Source organism: Moschus berezovskii, chromosome 5 (genome assembly GCF_049115385.1).
Source record: "Moschus berezovskii isolate FMDL1 chromosome 5, NW_MosBer_1.0, whole genome shotgun sequence".
Classification (NCBI taxonomy): Eukaryota; Metazoa; Chordata; class Mammalia; order Artiodactyla; family Moschidae; genus Moschus; species Moschus berezovskii.
In genome coordinates, this window is record NC_142464.1 from 118,192,013 (window position 1) to 118,214,007 (window position 21,995).

A 21,995-nucleotide genomic window follows, 5' to 3' on the forward strand; every position below is an offset into this window, starting at 1 on the left:
GACTGAATTGAACTGAACTGAACAGGCATTGAAATCAGCTGCCAGTATTAATACTAATACATAACTGACATGGCTTCCAATAGCCAGACCATGACTTAAACGGGTCTGAAATGATCCCTGGTAACATCGTAGGAAGAATATGGTTTGCATCTGGTCCTGAAATCCAGCACTGAGGGGCTGCTTCTGAGAAAGACAGGTGATCTGAAGTTAAAAATTCTTATAAATTTGCTAGTGATTGGACTCCAGGCAAACAGTGAATGGTGTTTGCTAGTGGGAGAGCTGGTACTTAGGAAATGCTTTCAGCAGGATGTACCTGGTCTCTCCAGGGCTGCTAATAGCCACAGCACAACACACACACAAAACCCTCTGAAATCCATTGATTTATGGGGCTTGGCTCCTGGGAAAATGTCCCACAAGCTGTGTAACCATCCAGGCAGAGATGCTGCATAACCAGCATGGCGTTTTCCTGTGTAAGTACTGTAGGTGCAGGTATATTTTTAGAGGCTCCATGCGTTGATCTGTGCACATCAGTGTTCCAACGAGAAAGGGAAGTACACTGGGCTGTCCTCAATCCCTATGCTTCACTGGTGCTGAACAACTACTTGTGTCCTTGAAATTGCTAGTAAAGATTGGTGCTGGCTAAGATCTCTGATGGCTCTGATTTGACAGTTGGTCCTTTGTGTTAATAGAGAGGCCATTTCTCAGAATATACTGAAGCTTCATCAAAATATAGCTGCAAGCAAGCAAGAGGAAGATGTGGATACAGATCTAGGAGGATCCCAAAGATAAGCGTGCAGAAGGGCATCCCTGGGACAGTGGTGAGAGGAGGCCCACGGCGGGACAGCAGCCAGCCCAGGCCAGAGGAGCAGCTCAGACAACTGAGAGGCTGAGAGCTGTTTCCAGCCAGATCCTTCCGGCCTCGGAGCATCTTTTACAATCTACCCGTGACTGTGAGAGTTTGGCCTGAATTCTTTTGTAGACTTGGCCTGCCTGGGTCATGGGCTGATAGAGCTCTTGCTTTCTTCTCCGTAATCTAAACGTGGGAGACAAAAACATCAAAACTTTTAGGAGGGTAGCTAATTGCTCTTGAATCTTAAGACGTAACAAGATCTAATTACAAAATGAAATTTACATTCAATTACATTAAAATTCACCAAAAAGTATCACGAAGAAAACTTTGTTATGTGTGTATGTGTGTGTGTGTGTGTATTTGGCAGAGTGGTATTTGCAACAGGTTTACATGAAGGTTTATTGTGCAATACATAAAGACATGGGCTTCTTTGGTGACTCAGTGGTAAAGAATCCGCCTCCCAAGGCAGGAGACATGGGTTCAATCCCTGGGTCGGGAAGATCCCCTGGAGAGCCTGGTGGGCTACAGTCTATGGGATTGCAAAGAGTCACACACAAGTTAGTGACTAAACAGTAGCAACAACAATATAAAGATATATTCAGTATATTTAAACTTTATATAAAATAGTGCATAAGTATATATCTTTATATTAAATATATAAAGGGCTCCTACAAATCAATAACCTCAGATATGCAGATGACACTACCCTTATGGCAGAAAAGTGAAGAGGAACTCAAAAGCCTCTTGATGAAAGTGAAAGAGGAGAGTGAAAAGGTTGGCTTGAAGCTCAACATTCAGAAAACAAAGATCATGGCATCTGGTCCCATCACTTCATGGGAAATAGATGGAAAAACAGTGGAAACAGTGTCAGACTTTATTTTTGGGGGCTCCAAAATCACTGCAGATGCTGATTCAGCCATGAAATTAAAAGACGCTTACTCCTTGGAAGGAAAGTTATGACCAACCTAGAAAGTATATTAAAGAGCAGAGACATTACTTTGCCAACCAAGGTCCGTCTAGTCAAGGCTATGGTTTTTCCCGTGGTCATGTATGGATGTGAGAGTTGGACTGTGAAGAAGGCTGATCGCCGAAGAATTGCTGCTCTTGAACTGTGGTGTTGGAGAAGACTCTAGAGAGTCCCTTGTACTGCAAGGAGATCCAACCAGTCCATTCTGAAGGAGATCAATCCTGGGTGTTCATTGGAAGGACTGATGCTAAAGCTGAAACTCCAATACTTTGGCCACCTCATGTGACGAGTTGACTCACTGGAAAAGACTCTGATGCTGGGAAAGGTTGGGGGCGGGAGGAGAAGGGGACGACAGATAATGAGATGGCTGGATGGCATCACCGACTCTTTGGACATGAGTTTGAGTGAACTCCGGGAGTTGGTGATGGACAGGGAGGCCTGGCGTGCTGTGATTCATGGGGTCGCGGAGAGTCGGACACGACTGAGCGACTGAACTGAACTGAACAAGTCAACAAGAAAAACAAAGAACCAATTGGGAAAATGACATGAATGGGCCTATCACCAAAGATGAAATAAGGCTAGAAAAGAAACACATGAAAAGACGTTCATCCAATGCAATTGGTTGTAAGCAATGCAAATAAAGACCCCAGTGAGATATTTTACATCCACTCCAAAGGTGAAAACCAGGAAGTCCTATCTCACCAAACATCAAGGGAAGGAAACACACTGCTGATAGGAGTCCAGCATAGTAAAACCATTTGGGAAACAAACTGGCATTATTTTGCGAAGCTGAAAACATGCTCAGTCTAGGAATCGGCTGTCAGACAGTGAAGTAGAAAGCTGGGTGTGTCTCAGTGTGGAAAATGGGGACACATATTAATCCTTTAGCCTTTGAAGTGGCTGAGTGGCCTCTGGTTCACAGGCTAATGGTCGCCTCAGGCAGCCCCCAGCCTGCTCATTCTGCTTTCCTTGATGTGACTGTAAATGTCATTTTCTATATGTACAATTATTAGTTTGGGAGATTCTGCCCACAAAATATCATAGAATATTCACACAAGCAACCCAAAGGTCAGTAACAGGCAAACGAACAACTTAGTATAATGTGATGTAGTCTTTCAATGGAATACTATACAGCCTTGAAGATATACTAACTGGAGCTATGCACATTACTATGGATGGATTTCAAAGCACAGCACAGAAGAAAAAAGCAACTCAAATGACCCTTAAAGTAGGATTCTACTTACATAGTTTAAAAATGTATTCAAAACTTCAAATATTGCTTACAGATGTGTGTGTGTGTGTATATATATATATATATATATATATATAATAATGTGATAAACTTGTATTTAGAATGGTGGTAACCTTGGAGGCATGCAGGAAACTGCCAAGGTGTTAGTTAATAATAGGATTGGCCTATGGTTTCAATGTGTTAGGGGCTGTAGCTGCTGTATTAAACTACAAATATACAGATTACAACCTGCTGAATGAGGCGGCGTAAATTACCCCCATGGAGTTAGCAGTAGCTCCCCCGCATTGGAGCTCACACCCTGGGGAAGTGAAAACCCCTGGGTCACCTTGATCGAATATGTCCTGTGGGGCCGGACGGCAGCCCGGTGCCCCACAGTTGTGTGCTGCACGTCTGCCCGCCCTTGGGGTTGTGGCTCACACTTGTGGCCCCAGTGCTGGGTGAGGAGCAGCACAGATGTGCATCTTCCTGCCCAGCAGGTCCAGTGGGAAGACGCTGCCTACACAACCATCTCCTTCCCCCAGGATATGGTCAAAAAGTTCTTGATTTGTTCTTTATTTGACTGCACAAAAATAGCTAGGCAGCAGTTTTAGGAAATGTAGATACTCTTACACGTGGAATGAACAGTGCATAAAAAACAAATGAAAATCAAACCATTGAGGGGAACTCCCTGGAGATCCAGTGGCTGATTTTGTGCTTCCAATGCAGGGGGCGTGGCTTCAATCCCTGGTCGGGGAACTAAAAACCCACATGGTGTGAAAAAGGAAAAAAAGTAACACACACACAAAATATTATTGGGCTGGAATCACCCCCTGCCCCCTCTCAGACTGTGTAGGTTTTACCAGCGTGATGTCTGGGAAACCTCCACTGTCTCATGGTCCGGCCGTCAGTGAGCTGCTGTGGAGGTAGGGAGAGCTGTCTTCCCCCTAGGCCCCACCCCCCGCCCCGTAGGACTTGGCAGGAAAGAACCCCAACCTAGGGTTAGAAGATAGGAGGGCTGTCCCAGCTTGGCTGTCACTGCGAGATCACCAGATGGCCGTTTCTAATGGGCGGCCTTGGCACGCCGGAGCTGGCAGGGTCTAGTCTCGAAGGGGTCCACGTGACGGCAGTCTAGCGGGATCACCCTGAGGAAGGAGGCTTGAAGCAGGGCGGCAAGGGCCAGCTTCTGCTGCAGGGGAACTGGCCACGTCACTTTCACTCTGGGACACGCTGTCCCTTTGGGATGCCTCGCTGGATGGGCCCAGCCTCATGTCAGCTCCTCAGATGGGCCACTGTTCAGGTTCTTTACGGAGGAGCAGGGAGGCATGGTGGTCGTAACCAAGCTGAGACCAGGGGAACATGGATTTGAAGTGGTGTGCTGTGCGTCTCAGGGGGCTCTCAGGGGGAAGCCCCTGGCATCTCGGGCTGTGGAGTTGGGGGCTGTCCTGTGTCTTGTAGGATGTTCGGCACTTCGGACCTTCCTTCTACAAACGTGGACCAGTGTTGCCAAACATCATGATGCTGAGAACCACTTGCGTGTATTTCTAGTGCCCCTCAGGGCAATCTCTCCCCCTACATGGCTTTCAGAACCGCTGGCTGAAGTGGCCCAGCTGAGTTCTCCAGCAGACAAGTCCTTATGCAGCGCTGATGTCTGCTTTCAGCTTTGTTAAGAGCTGCACCCCCGTACACCCCAGCTACACCATCTGGTAAGGCTGTGCCCAGGGCGGGCGGTACTGAACTGAGTAACGTGTGAACACCTTGGATAAGCGATTCTGGTGGACCAGCCTAGGGGTAGCGAGTGCGGAGATGGCTCACCTGGGAGTACGGGGTCCTGCAACCTGGTCTGGCTTCTCACCCGTAACTAACTTTAAGACAGACCACTCTAGAATTTTGAGCTTTGGTTAAATTCAAACGTATCCTGTTCCTTGTCTCTGAAGCCCCTTCCAGATATAACATTCGATTCTACTGAGAGAGGCCACTGTCAACTCAGGTCTGAATGCGAAAATGGAACAGTGTATCTAAGACCAATTATTTAAAGAGGTGAAACAGCTTTCACAGGGAGACATTTTAAAATAGGGAAAAAAAAAATTCTTAACACTCAAGTTTTGGGAAACATTTTATAATTTATATATAAAATCTCAGTAAGAAACAATGTAAAATGACAGAAATATCCACCTTACATTAAAAGTCAAAAAAAAAAAAAATTCACACACACTGAATGTAAATTTTAATTACAAAACAAGAATATGAACAAAACATTTTAAAATAATCTCAATTATTTGGCAACTCATCACATCATTGCTAGAGACAAATTTGATCTTAAGAAAAGTTTAATTTTATGAAAAACTTAAGTTGGACAATTTGCTCATATGGGAGTTAAAACATGTTTAAAAAAGAATCTGGCAATAAAGCCAGGTTCTATCTTGAAATAATTGTGTATAAAAAAACAACATATAATCCTGAAGCTCAACAGACAGGGGTGACCTAATCTTCAATGCATTTCTCTTCGCTGAAAAAGACACTGTGGGAAGAACGTGGGGTAGCAGAGAAACATGGGTACCGACAGGGGTTTCTGCTGCAGGCGACAGACCCAGAACCCCCGACGCCGGTGGGGCTGGTAGTAAAGTCACAGATGCGAGCATCACCTACAAACGAGTTACATTCTTCAAAAACAGAGTCACGACTGTGAAAGGAAAAGCAACGGAGACCCTTTCTTGAGCTAACCTACTTTACCCGGATACATGCGAGAAGCGTCTGTGTTTCCTGCCAGATGAGATTCAGATACTTATGGGGGAGGCAGAGTCCTAAAACATCTCTACTGATGACTGCATAGCATTTAAAATCCCCCTTTTTAATTAAAAAAAATAATAATAATAAAATAAAATAAACAGATATATAGTAAAGTTCACAGATAAGTTTTCTCTGTAAAATAAATAAAGTGTTCATTGATTAGCATCATACATAGAGTAAAATACAACCTATTTTTACATGTTTATAGTCTGTACACAGATTACCAGTGGGCAGCCTGGTGTCTGATGGGCTGGAAGGGTTTGCATGAGTGACAGGTCACGTTGGGAAATCCCAATTTCGAATGGTAAAATATACAACTACTTTGTTTTGAGTTCAGATACAAAGTAAACTTATTTCCTTTATCTGAAATTAATGTACATAATACCTCTATGAACAATAGTTTATAAAGCTGTTTAGAACGTAACAAGAAAAAGCCTCCACCTAGGTACTTGGCGAACAGGCACAGCCTTCCCCCGGTTAAACGCTGCTGCCCGTGGCCTGAGGCGCGTCGCTCCTCTCGGGCCCATGGCCCCTGCGGGCCGGCCGTGGCGGCCGCGGTCCCATTACCGCTTTGCCTTCTTCACCGGGGTCTCCTCCACCCTCTGCTGGCCTCTAGTGCGAGCCCCGGGGGGGCTGGCTTCTCTCTTGCGCTTGGCAGAAGGGGAGAGCTGCACCTTTGATCTGCAGGAAACAGAGGTCAAGGCTGTGGTTAAGACTCGACGAAAAGGACCTGCTTCAAATAATTGGGGAGTTCTTCTAACACTGGAAGGTTTTTGAACTTGAGAGCCAAGAGGAAAGCTGGATAAGGGCTACACGGGAAAACGGGACCCTGGAAGAGCCTGAGCTGACTGGCTGTCTGCCGACAGCCTCACTCCTAACAGGCCATGAGGAAGAGTCAGGAAGCCCCAACTGAGGTTCTGGGTGGGTGCTGACCTTGGTCAAGTCCACTTTCTTCTCAAGCACCTAGTTCTGGTATCTATACAGTAGAGACATCAACAGCCAGTCCCGTGCTGAAACAACTGTGAACACAGCAGCGTGGCATGATCTGAGCACGCGCACACCCGCGCTCACAGGATGCTCCCAGGCAGTCTTAGAGAGGGCGCGGGAACGCGAGAAGAGCTCTCCATCCAGTCTCCCGGCCAGCAGCCCAGCCCAGCCCTGCTCTCTGTTCTGCCCGCAGAATGACTCGTCGGAAATGTCAAGTTAATCACGTCCACGTCACCATCTTTTTTATCTCCGTCCTCAGGCTCTCTGATGCCTTCAGCGCAGAGTCATCCGGAGCCCAGCGGAGCCCCTCACCACCTGCCCCTGACATCTCCCGGACTGCAGCCCTGACAAAGCAGCCTCGTTTCCGAACGCGCAGTGTTCTCTCACATATTCTACTTTGGCAGGTAATTTTTTTTGGCTTCCCCGCGACTCAGAGTAAAGAATCCGCCTGCAGTGCAGGAGACACAGTAGACAAAGGTTCGATCCCTGGATCGGAAAGATCCCCTGAAGAAGGGCATGGCAACCCACTCCAGTATTCCTGCCTGGAGAATCCCCATGGACAGAGGAGTTTGGCAGGCTACAGTCTATAGGGTCACAAAGAGTTGGACACGACTGAAGCAACTGAGCACGCACGCAATTTTTAAAAATACCCCACACCTCCTATCCAGCAAACTTCATTCTGGAGCCTCAGTTCAAAAACAACTCCTTCTGCGAACTCTTTCTCATCACAGAGCAACCTGCCCTTCGGAAAGGCTGCAGACAGCTTTCTGTCTCCACCACCGCACTGCTCGTTTGTCCACTGGGGTTTTTCAAATTGAAGGTTACAGCCATTATTTTAAAACAAAGTATTAATAGAACACAATAGAAAATACCACTGATGTCAGGTCTATTCAGTTTGGGCATGAAAACTTTGTTTCACTGACAGAGGCAGTATTGCAAAAGACATTCTTCCTGTGAGTTGCCTGCTGTCAAAGAGTTTGAAAACCAGCTACACACACGTCCCCCCAGTTAAGACAGGATGTTTCTCCAGGGCAGATGCGGAGGTTATTCATTTTCCTCTCTCCAGGGTCTAGTACAAAGCCCGATCTGTGTATACAAGCAATAAATGTTATACCAAAGAATGAAGACGCCTGGATAACTAAAATGACAGGAGATGGAGAAATGGGACTTCACTGATGTGGAGACCTGTCTGCTCACTGTTCCTCTGACAGCAGAGGAATACGCTGAAACTGACTCAGATAAAGTTGAGTCAGGTATTGTCGTACACAATGCAGTTTTAGTATAATATTATCTATGCATGTGTTGAGAATGGCTAACAAGCGGTTGCTTGTCAATATCCCGGCTCAAGCCGTATCCAGGGAAAGTCATCAGCCAGAATGACCAGCTGTTTACCCAGGAGTGGGTGTGTGGGAGCACAGTGCTGACGCCACACGGTGGAGAACAGAAGCTTGGCGCAGCAGCTTCTGCCCAGGGGCGTGAGCTCGGCCAGGCAGGCCCTGTCTTCCCGCCCAGAGGGTGGCCTGTGCCCAGCGGCCCTGGCAGCACCTGGGAGCTCATCAGCAATGCAGACTCTCAGGTCGTGCCCCAACATTACAGAAGCGGAGCCTGCGTCTCAGCAAGAGCCTCTGTGACTGGCCTGCACATCTGGGTTTGAGAAATAACGAACCAGACCTTTGTGAGGTTCTTCTCCTCAAATATACAATAAAGATAAATACTATGTTTTACTTACTGAGGAATAATGGGATAGAATCCATGTGAAAGGTGCCTGGCACTCCAGTTTGCTTCCCTTTCTGTTACGGGGGAATAATAGTGTGCGCGCGTGCGCACACACATGTATGCCGTGAAGACCTCATGTGATTCGAGACACCCAAACAGCCTTTGTGTACTGGGAAGTCTTTTTCTTTGATGCTATCGTGTACAGAAGGTAAGTCGTCTCTGACCTCAAGGAAGAAGCTTACAGACCAGGGAGGAAGACAAAAGGAACACCCCGAAAGCAGGCACACGCCACTGCGCGCCGCACAGACTGGGCCGGAAGGGCAGAGGACGGGGATGCGCACGGGCAGAAGCAGGCAGGGGGTGCGCGCGCAGGACAGAAGGACCTGGTCGCGGGGGGGCTGGTGGCGAGGGTGCTCCCCAAGGAAGAACTGGCACAACCTGCGGGATGCGGGAAGGTGCCCGCCGGCCCGCGGCTGTGCCTCAGGCGGGTGCCCTCCTGCTGCCCCATCGCCTCTCCAGCGCTGGGTGCAAGAGACAGCTGACTCTGGGCTGCAGTCCGCTCAACCACTCCGCACTGCTTTAACGCAGCACCCAGCGCTGTGCCGCTTGGGGAGAAACAAGGCGTGCCTTTGGTACCGGGGGGCAGGAGCTGATGGCAAGGGGCACAGGATGACGCCGGCGCAGGAGTGCTGTGAGGCAGGGAGGGCTGGCGAGGCCACCAAGACTCCCTCTGGGAGTCCTTCCTGCTCTGTCTAGAGGAGGTTTCCACTCGGGAAGCCAAGGACCCCCAAAGACAGCTGTGTGGCAAGACAAGACTCTTAAAGAGACTTAGGGAGAAAGCATCAGCGCACCACAAAAAGCTGCAGGGGTTAAAAATGACTTCAAGTGTCAGCAGGGACTCTCCTTCCTAAAGGGGGAAAATTTACTAACTTCTTCACTGGCAGATACTTCTTCTTTTGCTAATCTTTGGTGATATCTAGTAGGAACTATTCCTGGGCCCCCAAACTTGGATGCTGTGTGTGTAGACAGCTCCCCATGCTGCTTTCTGAAACAGATGACAGAAACCCTGGGTGATGGCAGCACTGAACGCCCCAGCCCCCGAGACTAGAAAGGGTGAGACTGCTCATGGATAGGGCAGTGGTTGGGGACGAAAAGTAGGAAAATGCCTGGTTCTCTGGGTCTCAGCTGATGAGCAGGGCTTCACGTTACCCAGGACTAATATGCTTCCCTGACTCTGGCTTTGCTTTCACTACATGGGATACTTTACCGTGATCGAGAGAAAGATGAACCTGTGATAAACCGAAAGCATACTGGCTAATGAAGTAAGATCCCAAAGTGCTCACCAAAGTAGAAGGCGGGTCCAGACGGATGAAAGCACAGCGTGAAGGCCCGGTAACTGGGCCTAAGCAGTGTGGCCCGCTCAAGCAGCAGGTGAGAGGAGGTGTGCCTCCCGGGGACAAGCGATGTGCTAAGCTGGTGCGCAGCCCAGGCTGAGGGAGCCCAGCAAGCTGGATGCAGGCTGAGCTTGGTATCTAGGAAACAAGGCGGACAGTCCACTTCTGGATCCGTCAGCACACACCTGGAGTCAACACGCTTCTTAAAGAGAATAATCAATAGTAATCTGACGAGAACAAACAGGATGAGGAGAGGGCCCAGTGCAAGAGAAGACCTGGAAGCTGCCCTCCAGTATTTAGGCGAAAGTTGTACAGGAGGCTCTGAGAGCAGAAGCTACGGGGAGGCCAGCGCCCACTGCACACGGAAGAAAATCTTTCCCACCCAAGGTAACACGCAGCAGAAAGACCCTTCCAGAGTGGCCGGGGCACCATGATTGAGAGCCTGATGGGCCAGCAGTAAGTACGGACCCACAGAGACCCCACGCGACCCTGAGAACCTGGAGATGATACAGGAGCCACAGCCCTAGAACCGAACCACCGATGCAAGGAGTCTAAAGTGAAAAGAACCCACGTGCAGACCACGGGCTCCCGCAGTGCACTGAGGAGAAGCATCGATAATCCGGGTGATTACAGAACCCTAAGTCAGACACAGTTTACTTTTGAAGAATGGATTCGAAAAGGCACATGTCTCAGCTACTGCAGACGCTAATGCAAAGGTGCGTTGTTGGCCACAGCGTGTCCTGCGTCGGGCCCCACTGCACTGGGTGACCTCCCCGTAACGCAAAAGAGGGCGCGGTGGTGCTGTGGGCCTGTATCTAGACGCGCCTCCACCCTCTCGGTGCACGGTGAGGTACACTTCTCACTCAGCAGGTATCTTGGTTTTGTGATTTCTAGTTATCCGAGCTGCCCCGCCTGGAAAACCTTACTTTTAGCTCTGTGAGCTTCTAACGTCTTTTGGCTCTAAAAATCTGACCAGGGCACTAAACCAGGGCACAGATAGCTAATGATGTCCAAGTTTAGATAAATCAGAAATAGGCTGATTTTAAGTCTTTACATAAACACATCACTGTCAGTGTATGGCAAAAACCACTACAATAAAGTAATTAGCCTCCAATTAAATAAATTTTTAAAAAGGCAGGCAAAAAATAAACACATCAGAACTACTATACTACAGTGGCAGATGTTAATAAGTGATAGTCTTGAAATCCAATCTTGGATAATGAAATTATAGAAGATGGTACTAAGATTAACAGTTTGTGAATCACATTAAAAATGGAAAATATTCATGCTTCAGAAGTTATAAAACTGTAAAGTGATAGCACATTTCTCAAAATGTGCTGTGGGAAAGGTACACTGACTGACGCTGCCAGGTACGACAGAGGGAGGCGGGCGGCAGAGTAAACGGGCAGGTTTCCGTCCTCGGGACCACAAGGGCACTGCAGTGGACGCTGTGGCTCAGAAGGCGAGGGGCCGCACCGGCACTCCCAGGCTCACCTGAGCCCGGCCCTCTTTCCTCCCGGGGCTTCCCGCTACATGAGGGCTTGGGAGCACGCCCCGTGGGAGCGCAGCTGTGTGTGTGGAGAATGGGGCACTCAGGTGGTCTCCCGTGCAGACCCGTGACCCGGCGCTGGGAGGGGCCCCTGACGACAAGGACGGGTCCGAGCCTTCTCCCTCACTGCGGCTAAGCACGCTGCGCACGCGGATCATGCTGTATGCGTCCGCTCCCACCGACCATGCTCAGCACGGCCTCTGAAATCTAGTCGTACTTGGTAAATATTCATAAGGGAACCAAATAGGTTCCACCAAACAGCGTCGAAGCCTGGCAACGCTTCTAAAGGACTCCTGGAAAACGGTTTAAGACGGAGAACGGGTTTTCCCTGGGGAACTGAGATGTCAGAGGGCTGGGAGCACGTGCTCCCTCTCTGCTGGGGCTTGCCTTTTATGCAAGGAGAAGGCTCACTCTGTGGCACGAGTGAGGCAAAAAGATGGAGCCCTCGCTGTGGCCTGCCGGAGAGCCGGGGGAAGGTTCTGGAAGCTCCCCGTGGCCCCGTTACCTCTGAGCCTCCGATCTGGTGCTGGACCTTGTGGTGGCTCCGGACGGCTCCTCGTCCTCGTCCTCCTCCTCCTCCTCCTCAGACTCCTGGTCTTTCCTGTCCTCAGTGGCTTCAGAAACTGATTTCTGACGTTTGCGCTCTGGCTCTGAGGATTCTGTTCAGACAGAAGGGTAACATCTGGACTGTACAATTCCCAAAGACGCTTCCAAAGGACAGAGTCACAGAGTTTAGAACAAAGGGTATTAGGGACTTGGAGGCAGAAGAAGTGGTTTTCCACTTCCTTTTTGTTTCAGCACTTGCAATTCACAACTGTTTAACTTAATCTCAAACACATTTGGGATAGTTTACTTAGGCGGTTCACAGCCAGCATTTGCAAAAAATTCACATGTGCTCAGAAAAGCATCTGGAATGTGCCATTTCTGACACAGGATTACAGCCGTTTCACACATATTCATGTAGCATTAATACTAGCTGGACCCACTGGGTTTTTCCTCATCCAAAGAGAAAGTCTTAAAAAGGTGACTCTGACATGGTAACACCCTGCCAGGGACATACCAGCATCATCTGACAGAGTGAGCGAACGCTTAGGCTTTCTTCCTCTCCGACGCACACTTGCCACAAACTTTTCTTCACTATCATCCTAGAAGAAATAGTTAATGTGGAAAGGGTGGTCACTTGAGCATTCATTAAGTTTTATTTCTAAAGGACATGTCTTGATCAGAAAATTAACACTTACGTTGCTTCCACTTCGTTCTTGAAGGTTAGGTGTTTCTTTATTGGCTTCATCTTTAAGAAAAGAAAGATTTCTACATTAATATTTTATTAGTGCCAAATTAAATTTCAACAGTTTGTTGTCTGTGCATGTACCTAATTAGTGCTAATTAAGGTACCGCTACACAATTCATCATTGCTTTTTTGTATCAGCCAAACAAAGATTAAGATGGAATACCTAAGCAGAGAACACATTGGAATGAAAGTCAGGACACCAAAGTTTGCATCTCAGACCTGGCATGAATAAGCTATGTGATCTGGGCCAATTACTTAAGTTCCTTGAGCCCTGGGTTTTTATCAGTGAGAAGGAGTTGGGTTAGAACGCCTTCATGGTCTCTCTCTTTCAGCTCAAATATCTGAACCTGGAAAGGGAGGAGGAAGGGGGTATCTAGGGAGCCCCCGACACAGCAGGAACTGCAGTTCAAGATTACAGACTTCACTCAAATCGTTAACATAGCTCTCTAAATAGTTTTTCCAGAGTCATGTAAAACAGATGTAAGTTGGACCATTAAGAAGGCTGAGTGCCGAAGAATTGATGCTTTTGAACTGTGGTGTTGGAGAAGACTCTTGAGAGTCCCTTGGACTGCAAGGAGATCCAACCAGTTAATCCTAAAGGAAATCAACCCTGAATATTCATTAGAAGGACTGATGCTGAGGCTGAAACTCCATTACTTTGGCCACCTGATGTGAAGAGTTGACTCTATGAAAAAGACCCTGATGCTGGGAAAGACTGAGGGGATGAGGAGAAAGGGGACCACAGAGGATGAGACGGTTGGATGGCATCACTAACTCAATGGATATGAGCTTGAACCAACTCTGGGAGATAGTGAAGGACAGGGAAGCTCGGAGTGCTGCAGTCCATGGGGTTGCAAAGAGTCAGACATGACTTAGGGACTGAACAACAACAAATAGTACAAGCACCATTTGACAGGGAGGAAAATGAGGCTTGAGCAGTGTGGTTAAGTACTTTGTTCAGAGTTCCATAACCAGTACATGGGATGGGACTGGATTCTTAGGACTCCATATACTTCCATGATGGGATCTAGAAAAGTATATTGGATAAGTCTATTTTAGGTTGTGTATACCTATTCTTTATGTATTTGTTTCCTGTAGACGTTACCATTTTCTGAGAATGTATCTTGGTAAGAAAAGTGAAATTTACTTCAATGCACTGTTAGAAGCCAAAATTATGAATGTGTTGATTAGACAACTCAACAACTCAGAGGTGAACTTATCAGTAATGAAGACTGTATAGCTGCCCTTTCTTAAAGTTCACTATACTAATGATGCCAGAGTTAAAAACCAAGAAAAAGGCCCACAAAGAAGAATCTAGTCTTAAACTGGTCATCATCACCCAGATTCAGAAAACTACTGCTGAACAACAGCATTAAAAAATAATCATGCAGCTTAAAATAGAGTCTTTAAAGGGCATTTGAGTTATGGAGATTTCTCCTTGTGCGGATTTAAACATACAATTATGGATAAAAAGATGGTTAAAAACAAAACATTCCTTTTTTTTTGTTAAAAAGAAAACCTTAATTTTCAAAGAGATAAGAAAAAGTAAAGTTTGATCGCAAGATCCCACACATAGTTAAATGTGGAAAAATTCTCAAATTACACATTTGCTCTTATCTTACTGACCAGAATATATATTTCATGATATCACCATGCTATTTTAGTCAGTTCAGTTCAGTTCAGTTCAGTCGCTCAGTCGTGTCCGATTCTTTGCGACCCCATGAATCACAGCACGCCAGGCCTCCCTGTCCATCACCAACTCCCGGAGTTCACTCAAACTCATATCAATCGAGTCGGTGATGCCATTCAGGCATCTCATCCTCTGTCGTCCCCTTCTCCTCCTGCCCCCAATCCCTCCCAGCATCAGAGTCTTTTCCAGTGAGTCAACTCTTCCCATGAGGTGGCCAAAGTATTGGAGTTTCAGCTTTAGCATCAGTCCTTCCAATGAACACCCAGGATTGATCTCCTTTAGAATAGACTGGTTGGATCTCCTTGCAGTCCAAGGGACTCTCAAGAGTCTTCTCCAGCACCACAGTTCAAAAGCATCAATTCTTCGGCGATCAGCTTTCTTCACAGTCCAACTCTCACATCCATACATGACCACGGGAAAAACCATAGCCTTGACTAGATGGACCTTTGTTGGCAGAGTAATGTCCCTGCTTTTTAATATGCTATCTAGGTTGGTCATAACTTTCCTTCCAAGGAGTAAGCGTCTTTTAATTTCATGGCTGCAATCAGCATCCGCAGTGATTTTGGAGCCCCAAAAAATAAAGTCTGACACTGTTTCCCCATCTATTTCCCATGAAGTGATGGGACCAGATGCCATGATCTTTGTTTTCTGAATGTTGAGCTTTTCACTCTCCTCTTTCACTTTCATCAAGAGGTTTTTGAGTTCCTCTTCACTTTCTGCCATAAGGGTGGTGTCATCTGCATATCTGAGGTTATTTATTTGATCCAAAATAGCTGTCGTATCCTTTTTTTTTTTGCCTAATCAACACTTAAAGTCCACCAATGGTTGTTTTTGCTTTTATGTAAAAAGAAAAATTTAAACCATGAAATTAAAATATACACATGGTAAAAATTCTGGAAAATGCAGGCACTAGTGAAAACATGAATCTCCCTATTATCTCACCAAGGTGGCTCATATGGTAAAGAATCCACCTGCAATGTGGGAGACCTGGGTTCAATCCCTGGGTTGGGAAGATCCCCTGGAGGAAGGCACGGCAACCCACTCCAGTTATTCTTGCCTGGAGAATCCCCATGGACAGAGGAGCCTGGCGGACTACAGTTCATGGGGTCACAGTCAGACACGACTGAACGACTAAGCATAGCACAGAGCTAATCATTATCAACATTTTGGAGTATTCTTTTTCTCCTTGGAGTGAGGACAGAAATACCATCGAAACAATTTTATCTCTTGCATCCTAGCTCTGTAAGCAGTGCCAGCTGCTTTCAAAATTCTTCTGCTGAAAACAACAGGCTCTTGGGCTGAATCCTTATCTTCCTGATAAGAGCTCTCAGCCCCCAGGTTCATCTGTTTTTCCCTTAAACAAGTCCAGGAAAGCAGGGTCTGGACGTGGCCGGGCTGCCCCCTCCTCTCTGAGGCTTCCTGGACTGACAAAGACAAGAATGACTCAGATCACAGGGAAACCCAGCAACTAGACTCTCTCATGGCTACAAGGGCAGCTGCTTTTACCAAGGAAGCCACTCACTTCATTGAGAAACAAGGACATCCTAAACCCTCCCCAACCTGCGGATTTCCCGGCAGCCCCCCTGCCTTAGACCACACCCAGAGCAGTGCTTCCAGGTACACACCCGTCTGCATGACTCTCAGCTTGCCACCAGGTGGAGACTGTTCTACCTAAGTTTAAACAAGAAAAAAAAGGGAAATCACTGGTTGGTCATCATCACATACGAAGTCAATCAACAACGTGAAGGAGGTTCAGGACCTCTGTTTATTATGTAGGCAGTATATCTGTGACCTATTTCCTGCAGTGGACTAAATACACCCAGCAAATATGGATGGCTACAAATCCGAACTCATGGGTCTTTCCACAAGGAGTAGGGCTGCCACACGCCTCTTCCCCAGTCATGCTACTGCTGCTGTGAGCACTGGAGGTGACAGGCCTGCTGTTAACATCCTCCCAACCTGGCAAACCACCTTCTGTGTGCTCGTAAAGGCACTCATGCTTTTATATGTGGCTCTTTGGTTTAGCTGTCTTGTAAGAATTCTAGTGAGATAATGATTTCTTCATATCCACGGAAATGGGAGTCTGGAGAGGGTCACGTGACTGGCCCCGTGTCACAGCATCTGGGAGCAAGTCGTCAGTGGGGACATGTCTGTTCTCTTAATAATGCTATCACTGAAACTCATGCAATGAAGTCTTGGTGCAATGATTTTGTTGGGTACACACTTCAGGGTCAAAGATAAAGAACAGTAAAAAAGATCAGGTATTACTACAGACTTTCCTGCACTGAAATTAGTGTCCATTCAAATAAAAAAGGAACTTCATTCAAAGTAGTAAGAAAGACACTTTGCAGGGTTCCATAAAGAAGCTGTTATCTAAAAATCATACAGAACAGCCATTTTCTATGCTTTAATCAAGGATGACAAGAAGATAAGTCCCTAGATAATTTTTATACAGCTGATCTGACAGATGAGGATAGAGTCAGACTAAATCACAATGAATATAATTATGCTTGTATGATGTTATTAGTAATTAAAATATTATCTGAATGGTTATTCAATGTTTTATTTTAAAAAGTTTCTTTAAAGCTTTTCAAATACTTTAAAAAAAAAAGCTAGTTGAAAACACTCATATTGCAGGGTGCTCTTTCAGGTCAAGAGCAGCCAGTTGAAGAGTTCTCATCTTTCGCAATTACTTACAGTGACAAGGCCAGCATCTGTTTTGCAGTCGTCTTCTGAAAAACAGGAAATAAAAATCCCATTTAGAAACTCAGTTTGAAAATTTCTTGTGTGTGAACTGAAAGCACACCAAATACCTACTTGTTTTTAATGATGTTTCTACAGGGTGTTTACGAGGTCTTCCTCTTTTCCTTTTAATAATTACTGGCTGATCTTCCTAAGGGGGAAAGGGGAAAAAAAAGGGGGGAATAAAAAAGTTCTACCATCTATTACACAAATAATTTGCTTTCTCAAAATGGAATTTAGAGTTCCCTCCCAAGAGGGTTCAAATCCCAGCTTTGTCTCTTGAAAAAAACACGTGACCTTGGGCTTAGTGGTTCATTTTTCTTGGTGCAGTCACCTCACCTGAGAAACACTGGTAACTGCATTATGAATTCACGGAGCCCTGAGGACTATGAGATAATGAGGTAATGGAAGTGCTCAGTGTCAGCCTTTACTTCTGTAATCAACATGAACGTCCACTTCATGTGGATTTATTCCCAGTCACTTGTGATCAAATGCCATCCCTTACAAAAAATAAAGGAGGCCAGCGAAGACAGACAGAACTATTAAAAACCTGTATCAAGACAGGCAAACTTGGCGATGGTTATCTGGAGGATCTGGCTGGGGCACAGCTTGTCTCCCTTGATTTATGGGCCTGCACCTCAGGTCACTGCGACTCTGTGTCCCACTGGGTTCCCTGCAAATCCCAAGGGGCCTGGAGAGGCAGTGCTGGAGGTTTGCCTCTCCTGCAGCCTCTCCGGAGTCCCTGACATCGCCCCGTCAGGCTGGGTCCCGGCTGGCACTCGCGGCGGGTGCTCCGCACAGCCTGACCCTGCCCCCGTTTCGTCCCACGGGACTCCAGGGCTTGGCAGCCCCGTTCTCTGCCCTGAGCTGCAGCCTGGCTTGGCTGTGCCAAGCTTCCCGGTCAGGAAGGGACATGGACACTGAGGTACAGATCTGGGCTGATCCCATGGGGCTGACAGAAGGAGGTCTCATACAAATGTTGGGAGAATATGAAGACACAGAACAAAATACATCAAAATGACACTGATAAAGTGCTCTGGGTGAAATGCTGTCCGCTGCACTAAAAAAAGAGCTACTTCAAAAGCGTTTAAGAACAACCATGGGGAAGAGCACACTGATGCGGTCTGTTTTTAGTACTTAAAAAACCTCAACAAATAAATATGAAAAACATCTCTCACCTCCTGAGATTTTACGGTGTCATCGTCATTCTGCTCTGTCTTGTCACCGGCAGCTTCACTGCTGCTGGATTCATCTGCAGAAAGAGCAGAGCTCGGTCACTGCCGGGACCACACTCAGCCTCAGCACCAGGACACCCACCAAGGTGACCTGAGTCATCCGCATGCACAGACTCCATTCTCAGGTGGACACACTGAAGTTCGTAAGCCAGAGTTTGGTTACCCAATACGCAGTGCACTTAGTGTAGAGCAGGACCTCGATTAAAAATGACCTCCAAGCCCTGTTATACTCAGCATGACGCCCTGTACCATATGGAGGGGAGAAAGATCAGCAAACCACAGTCAGCTGGCGAAGCCTGGTGAGAGAGTGCTGACTGCTTTGAAGGATTAGTCTCTCTCAAAACAGTTTAACTGAGGAGCTGTCTTACTCACCTTTTTCTTCCATGGCCCGTGAAGCAGTGCTGTCTGTCTTAGAACTTGCTTTAGATAACTCCTCCAAATCTCCGGAGTTCTCTTCCTATGAAGAAGTTGAACAAGACAAGAAGCTCCCTTCTCATACCCATTTCAATATAACTACTTCAAAAATAATTTCCTAGACTCTTTGTTGGACATTTTTTTTTAAAGTAACTATTCTGCTGCTTGGCAGACGATACAGAAAGATTCAAATTCTGAAGGCAGAAAAACACAAGATAAGGTTATAAAGCAACAAGACCATTATATTTTCCCTTGCAAAACAGAAACTGCTCTTTTTGCTGACCCTGGACTTTTCAGGAGAAACTCCAAAGAAAGAACTTAAAGGAATTTCCAAGAGATATTTTTTCTTTGCTGGTGGAGGGGAGGGAATGGAGGAAAGGGATAAAGGAGAAGGAACCAAAGAGAACTTCTGGTGTTCAACTGGGCTGATTTAGAGAAATGGTCTATCAATGGTTATATTATCTTCCCTTAGTTGCAAAAAAGTTTTGAGCATGAAATAACCAGTTGTTTACACTACAGTATTTAAATATAATGTATACACAAAAGTATACAAACTAAATTTAAAATCAGAGGACTGTTTTATACTTGGAATTTTGTAATAAAAATAATTAAGTCAGAATATATTTAAATTTAACATTAAAAACCTTACATGAAGTTAAAAGTAAAATGAAAATCGCTCAGTCGCGTCTGACTCTGCGACCCCATGGACTGTAGCCCGCCAGGCTCCTCTGTCCATGGAATTCTCCAGGCAAGAATACTGAAGTAGGCTGCCATTCCCTTCTCCAAGGGATCTTCCCAACCCAGCGATCGAACCCAGGTCTCCCGCATTACAGGTGGGTCCTTTACCATCTGAGCCACTAGGGAAGCCCTACATGAAGTTAAAGAAAAACTTAAAAGCTACCCTTTAATCTGCCTCACTCCAAATTAAGGAGTATTGTCTCAAGATTTTTGTTCTCAATAGGTCAGGGGAAGGAGTGGGCTTTTGAAAACCTGTTTCTTTCCTTGGCCATGACCAACTGAACTTCATGACAATGTATGACTTCACCTCTTCGGTCGTTAAAATTATTTTACTACTTTTTATTTAGTGTATCAGTTACTGGGGAAAAAGGAGACTATAAACTGGCTTCAGTGGACTGACAGCTGCATATATTTTTGGAAGCTGACTTAATACTTTTGGAAACAAGCTGGAAAAAAACAGATTAGGGAAAGAGAGAGAATGAGTAGAGGCAGACTGGAATAGTCAATGAGAAGTACTGAGTCTCAGGAATGCAAGAATATCTACCAAGAGGAGAAACCTGGCCTAGAACAAAAGACAGGGTAAAAACAGAAATAAATATCTGTGAGTTACTTCCCCAAGGCACAAGATGAAAAGACCACAGGAGAAAAGGGCAATAAGTGAGGCCTCATCCTTGGACAGTCTATGTTTTAGGGGCTGCTGCTGCTAAGTCACTTCAGTCGTGTCCGACTCTGTGTGACCCCATAGACGGAAGCCCACCAGGCTCCCCCTTCCCTGAGGTATGGTAAAGACAAGCCTGTGTATTAAAATTTTTAAATCGCATTTATCACTGTATTTCACTGTTCTGATACAAGTATATCTGTAATAAAGCTTATTATACTTGGGAACAAAGGACCTGGAAGTCTAAAGAAGTCAATAACACCACTGAACAAAAACCTAAGCACTGATTATATCTAAACTGTGATACTAATACAATCTTACAGTTTATGATTATAAAGTGTAACATTAGGGAGGTGGGAGGGGGGTTCAAGAAGGGGAACACATGTATACCTGGAGCAGATTCATGTCAATGTATGGCAAAACCAACCAATATTGTAAAGTAATTAGCCTCCAATAAAAAAAGAAAAAGAAAAAAACACAACAATATATGGTATGATTCTTCATATGAGAAGGATGATTCTTCATTTTCTGAAGACATCTCTAAATACTAAGATTCCTGCTACAATAAAACTCAAGTTCAATTTAACAAAAAAAATAAAGTGTAACATTTTTCTTTGAGAGAGTCTAAAAACTATACACGTCTTACAATAAATACACAAAATACATATACACAGTGATGTAAACAGGCTACCCCTAAAACTTAAAAATTACCTTTGTATCTTGTGGCTCAGTTCCAGAACACTGCCTCTGTGCTGTTTCTATTTTGGAATCCAGGACATCTGGGGTATCGTCTGTAAATCAGTTTAAACAGAATCACAAAGGAATAAAAGCTAAATGAAAAATGAAATGCACAGTTCTATTTTAAGACAGTTTGAGACTTCTTTCTTAGGCTTATGATACAGTGAAGCCAAAGTTATTCTAAATGGATTTATAATGTCGTGTGACATGAGCACTGAGCACTGGCCTGAGCCTTAGCAAAGCCCCAAAATAAAACATCTACAAATGCTAAATGACTCCAACAAAACAGGAGGTTCTGTGGAGAGGGCTCAGGGCATAGTTTCTAGACATACTTTTTAACTTCCTGAACAACTTACCATCTAAGTGGCATGGCTCAGTGATGAAGACCATGATTTTGGGAATCAGATTTACTCGGTGGAGATAAAGTCCCAATTTCTCCAAATCTTAATTTTGTTATTTATAAAATGGCAATAATATCTGACTCACATAGTTATTGGGGATGTGCATAAAGTACTGGGGACAGCACCTAGCTCCGGTATGAGCTCAGTAATTATAAAACACTTACATGTCCCCAACCAAAAAAGCAAAGCATGTAACTATCCATTGTTTCTCACGTATCATTTAATACGTATTTACTGAGCTTGAATTTTTTGTCAGGTATTAAAGTATAAAAGTCTCTGCACTGTCCGAAATGGGAGCTACTAGTCACAATGGCTCCTGAAATTTAATTAAATTCAAATACAATAAAAAATTCAGCCTTTCATTCACACTGATTATATTCAAGTGCTCAATAGTCGTGTGCCTCGTAGCTGCCAGTAGACAAAACAAATATGGAACATTTCCACCTCTGAGCAAGTTCCATGGGCTGGCACTGTTACAGACCAAGAGAAATCAACAGAAGGGTTATTATTACATGCATGTTCCTAGAGTGCTTCACTAGTTCTGTGAGGCCTCTGTTTACGACATAAAATAAGGAACTCAGTGGCACTTGGGGCCCAGGTGACAGAG

At 45.6% G+C, this 21,995-nt stretch overlaps 1 protein-coding gene across 2 annotated transcripts in view; it reads right to left on the bottom strand.

The window, feature by feature from the left end:
- Nucleotides 1–5,139: 5,139 nt before the first annotated feature.
- The window catches only part of BOD1L1 (biorientation of chromosomes in cell division 1 like 1), a 54,073-nt gene continuing 37,217 nt past the window's right edge, over nucleotides 5,140–21,995 (bottom strand). The window contains exons 17-27 of one of the 2 annotated variants that reach the window (XM_088836500.1): nucleotides 20,961–21,040; nucleotides 18,812–18,896; nucleotides 18,383–18,456; nucleotides 17,280–17,355; nucleotides 17,160–17,194; nucleotides 16,088–16,133; nucleotides 12,723–12,772; nucleotides 12,542–12,626; nucleotides 11,987–12,140; nucleotides 9,447–9,583; nucleotides 5,140–6,520 (exon numbers count right to left, since the gene is read on the bottom strand). In XM_088836500.1, the coding sequence (XP_088692626.1) occupies nucleotides 6,399–6,520; nucleotides 9,447–9,583; nucleotides 11,987–12,140; nucleotides 12,542–12,626; nucleotides 12,723–12,772; nucleotides 16,088–16,133; nucleotides 17,160–17,194; nucleotides 17,280–17,355; nucleotides 18,383–18,456; nucleotides 18,812–18,896; nucleotides 20,961–21,040 (944 nt within the window). In that variant the 3' untranslated portion in view covers nucleotides 5,140–6,398. The remainder of the gene's footprint in view (nucleotides 6,521–9,446; nucleotides 9,584–11,986; nucleotides 12,141–12,541; nucleotides 12,627–12,722; nucleotides 12,773–16,087; nucleotides 16,134–17,159; nucleotides 17,195–17,279; nucleotides 17,356–18,382; nucleotides 18,457–18,811; nucleotides 18,897–20,960; nucleotides 21,041–21,995) is intronic. The other variant, XM_088836499.1, reaches the window with a different exon arrangement.